The sequence below is a fragment of the Lissotriton vulgaris genome, chromosome 11 (assembly GCF_964263255.1).
Source record: "Lissotriton vulgaris chromosome 11, aLisVul1.2, whole genome shotgun sequence".
NCBI lineage: Eukaryota > Metazoa > Chordata > Amphibia > Caudata > Salamandridae > Lissotriton > Lissotriton vulgaris.
Window position 1 is genome coordinate 274,386,726 of NC_141699.1, and position 15,190 is coordinate 274,401,915.

A 15,190-nucleotide genomic window follows, 5' to 3' on the forward strand; every position below is an offset into this window, starting at 1 on the left:
AGTACTAGATTTATTCTGACATGCACCCAGAGGGCACCTTAGAGGTACCCCTTGAACCCTTTCTAGTGTGCTGGCTGACTGTAATCCTTCCAGCCTGCCACCACAGATGTGTTTCTGACCTCTTGCAGGTAAGAGCACACTCTCTCAGGAGGTCAAGATCAATGCCTGCTCTGGCAGGAGGTGTTCTCACCTCCTCCAACAGGATGGTTCGTGAAACTGCATACCAAGGCCAGAAGCTTCAAACCTTCTTCCACCTTTGATATGCGACCCTGGCTTCCCCCTGACCTGAGAGATGCCACCCCCTGCCCTAAGGCCCATTTAGCACCAGGACAGGTGGGAAAATTAGATAGTCAAGAGGCATGTTCACTTTCAGGCTAGTTAGTCCCATTAGATGGGCTCCTGAAGTGAACACAGAAAATAGGCTTCCACTACATTTTTTATGGTGGTATTAGGAACTCTGGGACAGGGTTATGTCCCCTCTCATAGGAAGTGGTCATATGGGAGGTGTAGTGACCCCAAGGGTAAGTACCCCATTGGCTACTACCCTTCACTGCCCTTAACACCCCTTAATTTAGTATTTAGGTGGCCCCCTGACACCAGAAAAACAGGTCACGGCCAGACTTTGACTACTGGGAACCGAGGAAGACGAAGAAGGACCTACACAGTGAGAACAGAGGACCTGCACCAAACATTGCTACCAAACCTGTCAGGCTGCTTGTACTTTGTCAGTAGCCAAGGATGACCTCACAAAGAGCTGGACATCCTCCACAAACCCTTGGAGGACCGTCCAGCACCTCATCAACCTGGAAAGATCTCACTTGGAGTGGAAGAGCCACTTCCCTGCACCGACTGCTTCTGCCCAGTCCACCTTTCTGCCGACCCCTGGCCCACCAAGGGACAAGGGAACATCACCCCAGCAAAAGGTCTTCATGCTCCAGGAGGTCAGATCTCTCTCCCCATCGAGTTTGGGGATGCCAGGACCCATTCTGCACCAATACCCTGGGTACCGGAGCAGTTGAAGCAACCAAGGCTTGTTGCGTGTCCAGTCCGAGGGCCGCCGGCACAGACCTACAGCTGAGGGACATCGGGATCCACGAGGCCACCACCAAGAGTTGACTGTTTTTGACCCTGCCCTCCTCACCAGGTCTCCAACATAGTGAGAGCCTTTGACAACGTGAACGTGCCGGACAAAATGCCTAGGCGCCTGAGCCCAGAGCCCGAGGCCACGGAAACAGACTGTGTCTGTGCTCTAGAGATCCTCAAAAAAAGAGCACTCCATTGGGTTCTGCCGAACTGGTCCCCCAGCTCACGTTTGCAGACTCTTTTTACAGGTATCATTTTCCCATTGACTTCACCGGGTAGCTTTTGAGCCTACCATTGTGATCTACACCTCTGCACCAGGACACACCAGGGCAGACCGGATTGAACTGCTGATGGTTTCTTGGACCTTGTCCCCTATTTACCTTCAGCCCAGAAATACAGTCCTGTAAGTTGTTTGCAAGTAACCCTCTGCAGTGTATGTTTCTCCCATAGGATAACATTCCCATGTTCGAGACTCATGCCTCAAATCTGACAGCTGTCTTTTTCAACTGTTCTACTGTAAAATGTGATAAAGTTTAAATCACTTACCTGATTACAAAGATTTTGGTGTCAAAAAATGATATAAAAATAGGTATATTTGTTTAATTGGTCTCTAGTTTCTTCTTGAGCGTGTGTCTCGTTTATTGACTGTGTGTACAACACATGTTTAACAAAAACCTCTGATAAGCCTAAACTGCTCGCCCACACTACAACAAAAGAGAGCATTTGGGATACATAACTTAAGCCCTATGGTCCAATCAGGGTTGCCTGGAGTTTCTACATAATGTACCTAATTGTGGTACACTACTAAAAATACAACTTCCTAGATTGGTTGCAGCGGTGGGATACAGACTTTGCATTTGCTGATACCACTTTGTCAATGGGTGATTTCACAAAGAACTTCACAATTGACTTTAATTAAAAACATTTTTGCAAATTGTTTCAATTTTCAATTGTTCATCCCTTTTTGTATCTGAACTGTTAGGGCCTTGTGATAAGACCCCCAGTCCAAATTGTATTAGAAATTTAAAAAGTGTTACTAGTCAGGCCTTAAAAGTCTATTTAGAATTTGTTGGTAAATTTCTAAAAAGGTCCCAGCTGTACTAAACATGTCTGGCACAGAGGATAGTGTTCAGGAGCTTAACCTGACCCCTTACTTGCATCTTAGTATGAGGCACTTAAGAAACCTCTGTAAGGCCAAGAAGATAAAAACTGGCTCCACTACTCCTAATTTACAGCTCCTGGAGCTGAGTGCACAGTTGGATGCAGCCAAGTTAAGAGTCTTGATTCTCCTGAAGAGGAGATGGACAGTGATGATGTGACTGTTATCAGTTCTCAAGGGGGTAGTCTCCCCTACATCCACCCTCATCCTAACCAAAGAGGATGAAGAACCCAACACGGACCTCTATCCTAAGCATGTACCATAGGGTAGGCCAGGCCAGCCCAGGCACATACAAGCACTAGAGGATTCAGACCTAGATCTGGAAAGACTGGCCAAAAGAGTAGCCATTGAAGCCAGAATCTTGGCAATAGGAAAATAAAGGGCTGACAAGGGTCTAGCACCCATGAATGGTGGCAGCAACAAAACAAATAGGAAGAGAGAGGAAATATTTGACCCTAAAATCCCCAATGGAATTGTCCCCAAATATGTTGAGGGTGATGATATAACTAAATGGTTTACATCCTTTGTGAGGGCTTGTAGAATGAGAAAGTTACACCAAAGATACTGGGGCTCTCTACTGTTCTTGTGAAAGTGCAGGGATAGACTCCTGACACTCAGTCTGGTGGATGCTGAGTCCTATGACGCCATTAAGGATGACCTGATTGAGGGCTTTGGACCTACCACTGACGGGTATAGAATTGGGTTCAGGGAGATTAATAAAATCTTGAGTCAGACATGGGTAGATTTTGTGGACTTCTCAGTCAAAACACTAGGTGGCTGGTTAAAAGGAAGCAAGTTGCATGGCTATGAAGGGCTCTATCATTTGATAATGAAGGAGCATATACTGCTAAACTGTACATTAGACAAGTTACACCAGCCTCTGGAGATGCATCACTTTATAGTCCCATAGAGCTGGCTAAGAAAGCAGAAGAGTGGGCAAGGACAAGGGTACCCAAAAAGTCCCAGACGGGTGACTCCAAGAAAGGGGGGAGGGGTCAGGCCCACCACAAAAACAGAAGGAAGGAGGTGGTCAGCCCACCAGAGAAACTCCCTCAGTACTCCAAATCCCAAAAGGATGAGAGTAGCCTCCACCCTAGCTCTGGCAAGCAGAGACAGGGAGATCCAGGATTAAAAAAGCACTTGGACAACAGGATCTGTTTGGGCTTCTTGCAGTGAGGTCACTTTAGGGGAGACCCAGCCTGCTCCAAGAAGGTGGTTGGCACTGGGCTGTCCAGTGTAACCATAGGGGAAGACTACTCAGATGAGGTGGCCTTATTTGCATGTTGCTGGAAGACAGGTCAAAATGGGAGGCTAGTGGTCCCTGAGGTTTGAGTAGGCACTTCCACCCCATTCAGGGGAATGGGATCACTACCACTGGCCTGAGAGACACATGTATACCAGTCACACTATAGTGAGTGACCGGTTGGGGTCCCCAGACATGTATGTGGTGGGGGGGCGGGACATTAAAGGTAAGGGTAGTCCCTTGAGAAGTCACGGAGTGACCTGTAATCATAGTGCCCCTAGAACGGGAGGGTAATCTTATCTGACATATGGTGGTAGGTAGTCCTGACCGAGCCACACACACAGTCAGCCACGGGTTTTGGTGTCTGATAATGGATTAAAAGCTACCCCACATTCAACCACTGGTGTGTGTATTTCAACATTTCAATGGTTCAGTTTTCAAATTAGTCCTTAAATACTATAACAATTGGATAGTTAGGAGAGCCTAATAGATTTGCAAGTTGTCGAAAACAGAGTTGACGAGCCTGATTGGAAAAGTAATGTAAGAAAAGATTCAGCACACTAAGGACCTCGACTTTAAAGTGGGTGATGTGGTTAAGATTCTTAATCAAGATAGAGGGAGCAAAACAGAGTCCACATTTTTAATGTTGCTAGCTAGAGTGGTTACAGTAAGGGATCAGACCAACTGCAGAATGATTCTTGGTGGAGCATGAAGAGGAGCAAATTGTAGCTGAAAGAATAGTGGTGAAATATAAATTACTAACAATATTCCGTTAAAATTGAGTTACGGTCAATTGAGTAGAGAAAGTGGTGCAGATGTACTTCCATAAGGAAATGGGTGCAGTTATGAAAATGTGGGACAGCAATAGGTACAACATTCAAAGTGAGGTTGAAGCTGGTCCTAATGGACATATCGATCAGGAAGTTCAGAAGCAGGCAGTTTTAGTTCATATGTGGAAATCCAATATCCTGGTGACAAAAAATGTCACAAGAGTCCGATATTTCCAGTGTTTCTGTTAGTTATTTCTCTGATGCACTCTACTAATGATGCTTACGTTCCTGATGTTAGAGTTGCTTCAGGTAATAGGAGAAATAGTGGTTAAGAGGCCTGAATGTTTTTTTAAAATTATGTTTGGTATATAAAGTATAATTTGTGGTACTTGTATGCAGTGTTTTTCTATCCATCCAGGTTATGCGAACATAGTTTTGTAATAAGGGGAAAGTATTGCGTTTTGTTGGACGTCTTGATGTTTTATGAATGGTCGTGTGGGAGAATAGTTTAGTAAGCAGTTGGAGCCGCAAATATGGATATTTGTTTAGTTGGCGCTTATGCTTTATCCAATAAATATTAACCTTACAACTTGCGGTCTCAGATTTCGAGGTAATACTGCTTTTGTTCAGTTACTCAAAGGAATACTACGTTTTTGGAATGAAGCTGCTGCACGGGGTGAGCTCAACACCCCTCAAATTTCCCTTTTCTTTCACAAAAGTTTTAAAAGATTTCCACACATTTTCCATAGATATGAACCTCTAGACACAAACAGAAGTCGACTAGGGAGTCAATGTACACATAAAACCAGGCATGTGATTAAAAGCACGCCTGGAAGGCCCAATGACGTGTTACAGCCGATAGAAACAAATAAATTAGAAAATGTGCACAGTACATGGGTTTGAAACTATCATAAACTGGCAGCAGAAATGTATGGTTCATATTGAATCTCCACACTGCAGTTTTTGTTGCCTTATGCTAGTCTAGTCTGCATTTGCCCGGGGAGTGCGGCAAATAACGTACACTTTAATACATCAAGTTCATATTCAAGTTGGGATGTATGTTTTACTATAACTAGACAAAACAAATGAGAAAAGGCAAACGTTTGTGGCGGCTTCTCTGGTTCTGGGATTTACAACACAGAGCCACGTGGGATCGAATACTCAAGCGCACGATGGCCACATGACTCAACGTCTGTATAAACAACACGCTTGTAGAGAGCACCAGTGATCACTGACAAGGTAAACATAATCCCTCCTCCTTACAATACAGCCAGTTAATTCTTACGCATCAAATGTTTGTTCTACTCCCTGCTCAAAGAAAAAAAATTATACCAGACATTTAAAAGATTGCACACTCAGGTGCCCTCTACGAAACAAAAGCAGCTTTCCAAATGATCATGCTTTTTAACTTAATTAACCCACGTGATTAATCATACACATGTTTTTCCAGACTAAGCCAAATGAAAAAAATATATTACCTTTGAAAACGTCAGTTGATGCTGGGACTATCTACCTAAAAACATTAGCCAAACCACCGATACTATTTCAGAAAATGCTTCGTGCATAAATGAAATTACCCCTTATTGTCCTACATAAACATTTGCCATGTCTGCTACTCAATGACATGCCCTTCACCTTTGTGGGTCAGGTGTTTTTGTTGTTGCTGTAAATTCCTCTAGTTTGCATTAATCTGAAGTAAGAGTTGGAGGTAGTTTCCAAAAAGCATTTAGTTTGCTCAAGGTACAACAGCAGCGATCACACTACGAGTACCAAACACTGAGAGAAAGAGGGGCGCACCTGTGACTCCCCTTCTTTCGCTGAAGTGCTTCGAAGGTCTCCAGACTTCTGGAAAGTGATCCTTGCATATGGACTCAGGTCCTCAGTGTAGCTGGCCGCGCAGAGCGGCCCAGAGGTCTTGTGGTGCAGAGGAGACTCCCTGCCCAGGTCCAAGTCTATGTAATTCAGGGGTTGTCCGCAGGAGGATCCTTGGGCAGGCTCACGTTCTCGAAGGAGGATGAGCTGTAGGGCAGCAGGGCAGTGGGGCTGGTGCGCGGGCAGTACTGGGGGTGCTGGAGAAAGTTTCAGAACGGTGCCGCCGCCGACCCTGCGGGTACACCTTGGCGTTGCCGGGGCTCAGGCTGACCCTGGTGAAAGCGCTGAGGCCAGAGCTCTCGCCTGGCAGCGGGGCAGGAGCTGCGAGACCTGGATGGTCCTGGAGTGCTACAGGCTTGGGAAAGAGCAGGTTCTCTGAACACCTTCCGAAAGCCACATCGGCATAAGTGCTGTGCGCCCGGCATGCGGATAGCCCATCGTTGCAACTTGGTATGTTTATGTTTATGTTTTTGGCAATTTTTATAGCGCACAACTACCCAGTACTCTGAAAGGCTCCACAAAGCTCCTGTTTGTGCGGCCTGATGGCGCCTCGGTATAGCAGGTGGAGTGGACCCTTGCTGGCTCTGCGTAGATGCTGCATGCACTGCCAAGGCTCGCCGGAATCTCCGTATAGTTGTCATTGTGTAGCAGAGACCAGCGGGGCGATCTTCTGCCCCTAGCTACTGGCGGTCTCCCCATGTAAGTGCTGCAGCTTGCTCTCTTTGCTCTTACTTCGGCTCCTCCAGCACTCGGACTCTTGGGAGCGAGGGAACAGGGGGCAGAAAAGCACGCACAATGAGGGAAGGGGGGGCAGAAAAGCACGCACCACGAGGGAAGGGGGGGGGGGCAGAAAAGCAATCACAGAACAGAGGCAAGAAGAGGCAAGAAAACGGGCACAATCAGCCTACGCAGGTCTCCACCTAAAACCTGTGAAAATGAAATAAAAAAATATAGAAGTGTCGAGATGTAAAGAAATCCTTCTAAGGGTGACTATATTTTCCCAGTTTCTTAAACTGCGGGACCACAGTTCTTTAGCAAGAGTTTTTCGATTCCCCTTTGAAATAATCAGTGGGATATCAAAGTCTCAGAAGCGCTACTAAGCGGGTTAATGCAGGAGCCACCCAGTGCACAAGCTTTTTAAGTGGTACCTTAGTGCCATCTACTGCCACATCGCTTTATAAAAAGTTTCATAGTACTACATTCTCTAATTTATATTTTGAGATTATTGTCTTCATTCATTCGCCACCTAAACACTACTTAAGAAACAGCGTGCTTTGTAAGTGGTGAAATATGACTTAATATCGATGCTGGAAAAGAACGTTTATTTTACCACTTCGGATTATTTGCAGTGCTCTTCCTTTATTCATTAGGGGATGTCAGGCCAGAATATGAAAGGGTTTGGCTTTTGTTGAGTAGGTGTATCGCAACATGTCTATATCTATGCATGGCCTACTTTAGCGCTGCCGTACCTAGCTATAAAGAAATGGTGTCCTGTTCCATTGAGAACGATGCAGCACTGTCAGGCTGAGTGGAGTACAGTCGTTTTGCTGGGGTCTTTTTCGGGACTTATGGTTGTAGGGGGGCCATGGTCTTGTTACCTGCCCTGGGGCGCTCGATGCAGAGTAGGTAGGCCGGCTGAGCTCTGTGCTTCCAAGGTCCTTGCTATTGTCAGTCTCGCCAGTTGAGGGTGCAGAAATCAGGACAGCTGGGCCACTCAGCAAGTGTCTGCGGTGCTGACATCCCTCAACGGTTGCTCTGTCTCGGTGCTGTTAGACACCCAACTGGATTTAAAGAGGTCTTTGTTGCTGCAAGGGGTTCAGTACCCCGGGTATTGGTGCTGTGCAGCTCCTGTTTAACGTGGTGTCCTCTCACTCAGTGGGCGGAAAGATCTGACCTTCAGGAGCACAGGCAGCACAGTAAACCGGACTCTGCCCCTTCAGTGCCTGCAGACTGCAGGGGAGTAGCTTCTCTACTCCAAGGGAGATTGCTGGCAATTTGCGAAGGGCTAGCCGTCTACCAGGGTTCCTGGCAGGTGCTCAGTTGCAGAACGAGTCACTTGGAGATGATTGTCGAGACTAGTGCAGGCAGGCAGGGTTTAGCGCTGAAGGTTCACAGCAGTCTTCCGTTCTTCTTTTCTTGTCGCTTTTTTTTGTCCTCTTCTTCTGGATCAATCCAATTGAAGTTCCTGGCATCAGGTGTGCCTCCTAAATACTCAATTTAGGGGCGTTCAGGGGCTTGACTGGTAGTAGCCAATGTACTACTTACCTTTAGGGTGACTGCGCCCTCTATAAGACCACTGCCTGTGGGAAGACCACTGCCTGTGGGAAGTGGGCATAACTCTGACCCATTGCGCCTAATTCCACCAAGATCTAAGCTGGTGGAATTGTGGTTTTCATGTTCATATCAGGTTGCCCACCTTCGAGGTGGAACTAGCCCGATGGGGAACACGCCTCCTGACTAGCTAATTTTCCCACCTGTCCTGGTGCCAAATGGCCCTGGGACAGGGGGTGACATTTCGCCTGTCTGGAAGAAGCCTGGGTCGCATGTCAAAGATGGCAGTGGCCTTTGAGGCCTTCTGCCTTGATATGCTGATTACTTAGCCATCCTGCTTGGAGGAGGTGACAACAACTCCTGCCGGAGAAGCCGTTGATTCTGCCCTCTGAGAGCGAGGGGTCCCCCAGGAAGGGGTTGACACCCTGTCTGTGGTGGCAGGCTCGTCTACTCCAGTCAGCCAGAACTCTAGTAGTAGGTAGGGTTTCATGGGGTACCTCTAAAGTGCCCTCTTTGTGCATGTATTACTAAAGCCACCACTGAAATCATTGTGGGTTTAATAATACGAGATGTTTTATACCAAACACCTCAAGTTTCAGTGAAGCCATCGTGTAGCTGGGGAACATGTAAATACCAGTGTCCAGCACATGTACTCAAAATAGCTTCTTTGTTCACTTGTAATATCTAAGAATCGACTTTAACATGACAGGTGTAGATCTGCTCATGCAGGTATGTCCACACATGCATTATAGTGCACCTTGCATTGGGGCTGGAATGCCTGTTGTAGGGATGACCTACCTATACTGCATGCAGTGTCTGCAGGCATGGCACCCAAGAAGTGTGCCATGTTGTGTCTTCACTTTTCATTGCACTGTGTCACACAGTCTTCAATACATGATGAGTGTGCTGAGGGGTCCCTTAGGGTGGCACAATAGCTGCTTCAGCCCTTAGATACCCTCTTTAGCCTCCCTCCCCTAGATACCAAGGGTCCCATTTACTAGGGACTTACAGGGGTGCTAAGGTATTGCCGATTGAGGGAACAGTTTTACAGTTTTAGGGAAAGAGATCTGGCACTGGGGACGTGGATAACAGAAACCCAGTGGACTTCTGTCAAAATTGCATCAGATGCCAGCAAAAAGTGGGGGTGACCATGTCAAAAAGGGGCACTTTCATACACCAATTACCACTCTTTATTCTCTTCAAGTTCCTTTTTGGATTTCAGAAAAAAACAATCCTCCCTGTTTTAACTCCACTCGCCTTTTTTGGTCTTTCTTCATTGCGCTAGGAGGTACTCTCTTTAGGTAATGTGCTACAAATAATGTTAACATGACATCTGAATTATTGCTTAACCCCCCATTAAATATGGTTCGCCAATATGCATATTTTGACGTGTGTGCCAATACTCTGAAAAAACATATTCTACCCTGTTCCTCACTCAGATGCAATATATCAGTTTTTTAAAAAAAAATAAGTCTCATGTCTTCATGCTAAGCTGGGGTAATTTCTTTTCTTTTGTTAGTTGCTGTGAGAACTGATGGGTACTTAATAATGGCAGATGAGTGTGGAAGGGGAAAGGGAAACAGTCCATCATTACAGTCTTTCTGTCCAAATGTTTTGTTTAAAGAAATGGGTCATTGGATCTTCCCATAATGTTCTTGCTTCCACAACAAAAGATCTGTGTTCAATCCTGTCCATTTGCTGCAAGTGTGTGTGAGGAAGCATATGCAGATAAGTTGTTTTGTTCCATCAGTGTTTGATTTATTTCTCCCTTTTTTCCTGCAGGTCTCAGCATGAGGAAGTCGAACTAGTTAGTATCGAGGAGTTTTACAGGGAGGCACCTCCTGAAATTAGCAAACCCCAAATGACACTCAATGAACCCCACCAGCAGACCCTTGCCCGTCTGGACTGGGAGCTAGAGCAAAGGAAAAGGTGAGTCTGGAAGACCCTTTCTCTCTTGAGATGCCTACACTTCTATCCAATGACATGATCAGGTGGTCGGATTGACTGTTGCACACCTAAGGAACATTTAAGTGTGTGAATGTTCATTAATACATCTTCAATGATCCCAGAAGGTACAGGGTAAATGTACCATGTGGTGGAGCCATAATGGCAAAGTGTTGCACTGAGAATTTGTGCATTAAGCACTAAACCATTCTTACTCCCCTACATGCCGCGTGATATCCCGATGACTCCTAGTACCAGGGCCTCACATATTGGAATAATTGTTAGGGGCGTCTATGCTGCAAACTCTAATTTTATACTGAGTGGGGTCCTTGTTCAGTGGTTCTCTTCCAGTGCTGTACACTGTCTAGTGGTGATTCCATGTCTGGCTGTTGTGTAACTTTGTTGTGTGTTTACTGTTAGGCTGGCAGAGAAGTACAAAGAGAGCCTGGCGAGCAGAGAGAAAATATTGAAAGCGATTGAAATAAAGAAGGAATATTTGAGCAGTTTACAGCCATGGCTAAACAATATCATGCAGGTGAGCCCATACAAAATGGTATTACTAAGCTTGTTCAGAATGAGCTTGGTGATGAACACCAGAAAAAAATGTTATAGTGGGCTTGTCTGTGGGTTTTTTCCTGATGCAAACCTACCTTTTGTGCAGGTTCAATTAAACTTTATTGGATGGACCTTTATTCAACCTTATGGAGTGCAAAAGAAGTATTGAGTACAATAACACAACTTGGGATAGTCTTACAGGGTTTGTCACTCTCTCGATGCATCACATATCAGGTCATTTCAGGCTTACGTTGCTGCATCGTAATGATAGAGGCAATTACTTTTTAGGTTGTTTCCCATACATCTGCTGGTAATGTTGAAGTTAGTATTCTAAAGAAGGATGGAGGTGACAAATAAAAGGGAACAGATGTTTGTGGAGGGGTCATTGTTGCTGTGACTGGTGCTTTAACATGGTTCGTGTCTCAAAGACCATAATGATTTTGTTATACTGAGGTAATGTGAGATAAATGGCAGACGAGAAGGAAAATGAAGCCATAGGGATGCAATCAAATACAGAGAGCAATATGGGCCATATTGCTCTCTGTATTTGATTGCATCCCTGCTTTAACTATATCGAGTAATATTCTGCTGCCTGTGTTAAGGTATATTCTGCTCAAATAGAATATACATACAATATTTAGAAAAATGTGCACTTTCTTAGCTGCCTTCAAATTTCGCTCCTGGGCAGTTAGGGTGAAGAACACTTTTTTTTTTTTTTTTTTTTGAAAACCTTTATTTAGCACTGTTCATAATACAAATACGGGCCTACAACCATCCGGCCGGCCACGACACTTCTGAAGCTTGATAGCAAATTATACGTCCACTCAGTAGCACGTTAGCACATGAAAGCATACAACATACGTTACAGTAATTCCACGTGCACCAAGTGTCAGGAGATATTAAGGTTAATTTAAAAATTTTTATATAAGGAGATACAGAAACTAGAACGGATCAGTGTACAGCACATGTATCCAAGTAATAAATGGGCAACGTTCAACAGGAGAGTCCACTAACAGTAACATATCGAAAATGGCGGCACAAATCTAAGATACCAGGATAGTGAAACGAAACGAAGCGTGCCCCCTAACCGTCACCCGCCTACCAGCAGCTCCACCCACCGACCCGAGAAAGCACAGAAGAAAGAGGAACAGAAAAAGAGAGATAGAGGCCCATAGAAAATAAAAAACGAATCGAAGAATACCCCCCACCCTACACGCATGCCGAGGCTATGGCCTACCCCCCCCCCCCCCCCCTAGCAGTGTGTCTGTCGCCCCAAAGGGAAACCCGAAATATAGGAGCAAGTAGAGAAAGAAAAAGGAAAGGTAATAAATTTTTTATATAAGGAGATACAGAACTAGAACGGATCAGTGCACAGCACATGTATTCCAGTAATAAATGGGCAACGTTCAACAGGAGAGTCCACTAACAGCAACATATCTAAAATGGCGGCACAAATCTAAGATACCAGGATAATGAAACAAAACGAAGCGTGCCCCCCAACCGTCACCCTCCTACCAGCCGCTCCACCCACTGACCCAAGAAAGCACAGAAGAAAAAGGAACAGAAAAAGAGAAAAAGAGGCCCATAGAAAATAAAAAACGAATCGAAGAAGACCCCCCACCCTACACGCATGCCGAGGCTATGGCCTACCCCCCCCCCCTAGCAGTGTGCCTGTCGCCCCAAAGGAACCCGAAATATAGGAGCAAGTAAAGAAAGAAAAAGGAAAAGTAATAAATTCACGGTTGAACCCAGGGAGAGAGAGAGGAATAAGCTACCCCACGACTCCCGGGAAAAGGAAAAGCGGGGAGGAGCCCACCCAGCAACCGAGCTCCCGGCCTCCCTCGCCGTCCATGCATCCCGCGCCATACACAACACAATGCCAACACACGGTATACGCCGGTAATCCAGAATCAGCAATATTCAGCCCCTCAGTCCAGCACAAGCCCACACCCCATCAGGATAGGTAAGTATCAAGAGGAAGCAACAGTGACGTGCAACAGAAAAACAGGACAGTCAAAATTACTCAGCCAGTAGCATTAAATGCGATACAGTCCAGGTCCCCGCCGGTCAATCCAATCAAAGCAACATCAGGCAGTCCATCAACCCTGTCCGGATCGGCAGAAAGTCTTCAGGCCTGTCCACTGCTGCGAGTCACATCCTTCCAGGACAAAGAAGCAAGATGGCCACTCACGGGGGAGGGGAACAAGAAAGTCTCCCCGTGTCTCAGGGTCTCCAACACAGCAGGAACATGGTGCAGGGACTACAGTGATAAAGGCAGCAAGGGGGACACACGACAGGGAAAGCAAGTAGCCGGGCAAAATAGAGGGCGCCGCTGCAACTGTATCCTCGATGGCGGGCAAACGTGCAACAATGTAGCTAGGAAAGCGCCTCACCTCCGTCCCTTCATCCGGTAACAATGTATCCCCTTCAGGACCGAGCAAGGGCGGCGGGGGATCCTCCTGCCGGGCTCGCCCCACGTCAGACATTACACCCTCAATTCTCCGGACCAGTGCCCGGGCAGAGCTCCGCATTACCGCCCTCAATTCCACGAGGGCGGCCAGGATGTCACCGCGGGTCGGGTCCGCACCTTCCCACTGCTTCCCCGATTCGGCCAGCATCTCAGGGGCATATGGGTTCTCCAGCCCTACAAACCCGGGATCAGCGAGAGTCTTGTTAGGAATCGCAGGCGCCATGTTCTATCCGCTGCCGGCTGGCAGTGGAAAAGCGGGGACAATCACAGCAGTCCTTAAAGCAAGGATGCAGTCGCCGGGGGAAACTCCGGGCGCAATTCGGGAGCTGATCAGGATAGGAACCCGCCACGAGTCCTGCATACGCCGCAAGATGGAGGCTGCCCGCCACTCATCAAAACGGCAACGAAGGAGGGCTGCCCGCGGGGGATCACAGCGACATCCACAACACCATCCAAGTCCAACCCGGATAAAGGGACCGTCTCCAGCCACACGGGCAGCGCTCCATACACCCGTAACAGTCGGCGGCGCCCCAGCCCGTCTCTCTGTCCGTCCCTCAACGTCCAGCAGCGGTCGTCCACGCCGGGTGCAGGGGAAGCTCCGAAGGCAGAAGGAAAACACCGAATCCACCATCAAATCCGCCGGGAAAGGCACCAGGAGAACGCCAGTCCTGCCAGCACCGGTGTCCCTCGGCGACAGAGCGGCGCAGATCAGGATAGATGACCAGGATTATCAAAAAAGCCAGACGGCTTACGGAGCCGGGAGCTCAAGCATCCGTCCCGTCCGCCATCTTGGCTCCTCCCCTGTGAAGAACACTGTTAAGTAAGTTTTTTGTAATCCTGCCTCTGGACTGCAGCCAATGGACTTTCTCTCAAAATCTGGCATGAAGATGAAAAATATGTCAATATGTAGTTGTAACTTTGCTCTTGTAGGCTACAGGCAGCTTAAAAGAAGTGGAGGCTCACCACGCTTCCAGACCTGGAATGTCTCTGCTGCCGTTTCACAATCTGATGTCGCAGTTAGTTTTAATTTTTTGAAATAGTGGTTTATTAGAGTTTACATTTTTTGTTTACGACCACAGAGCACAGTCCATATTACTGAAAACCATATGACTGGTACAACCTCAGTTAGCTTATCCTCGACCCCCCCCCCCCCCTCCCCCTTCCATTGTAGTGGTGTATGTAGTCTTCTACTTGTTCTGGGCTGATTTTCCCTGGGGCGTCCTCCCTCTGTGTTGAGATTGGCACAACCAGGGAAGTGAGAAGAGCTCATAACAAACGCTGTGTGACTTAACCAATTTAGCTTCTGGCCCTGTGTTCTCCTTTTATGATTTGCAGCCCGCAGAACAAACCCGCACCCCTCCTACCCCCTCCCCCCCCCCCCCTACCCTCCCAACTCATGCCCATCTCTGCCACCTGCTGCTGGGGGTTCCATCCTTCACATTGACCTGGTCCCTTCCCGCATGCTCTTACAGTTGACTGCAGTTCCATCTGGCCCATCCTCACAACAGATTTTACTTATCGCCTCTACCCACCCCTGTAGCATCCCACTGCAGAAGGAGAAAAGGCAGTACGAAGCGCTCCTATGTATCTCCCTTGTTCAGCTCTCAAGGCGGTTTGTCATCTGCCTTCTGGTTTAATAACACATGCCCCAAATTGTTTTCCCCAATATATATCCTGCTTCTTGACACAAGGTGTGTATGGCGTTCTGTTCTGCAATCGCCCACTTCTTCTGCAAGTCCATAAGCCAGAGCAATACCAATGGGGGGGTTCTGATACCTTCCACACCATTGCAATATGGCACTGTAAAAAATCCGCGCCAGACC

The 15,190-nt window shown here is 47.0% G+C and overlaps 1 protein-coding gene across 4 annotated transcripts in view; it reads left to right on the forward strand.

Annotated features, from left to right (window-relative positions):
• The window catches only part of THOC5 (THO complex subunit 5), a 388,784-nt gene that overhangs the window by 107,531 nt on the left and 266,063 nt on the right, over positions 1-15,190 (forward strand). For all 4 annotated transcript variants that reach the window (XR_015300896.1, XR_015300897.1, XM_086943231.1 and 1 more), the window contains exons 6-7: positions 10,181-10,327; positions 10,763-10,877. Coding sequence is in view for 2 of the 4 variants with exons in the window: in XM_086943231.1 (XP_086799357.1) it covers positions 10,181-10,327; positions 10,763-10,877 (262 nt within the window). In the remaining 2 variants the exon portion in view is untranslated. The remainder of the gene's footprint in view (positions 1-10,180; positions 10,328-10,762; positions 10,878-15,190) is intronic.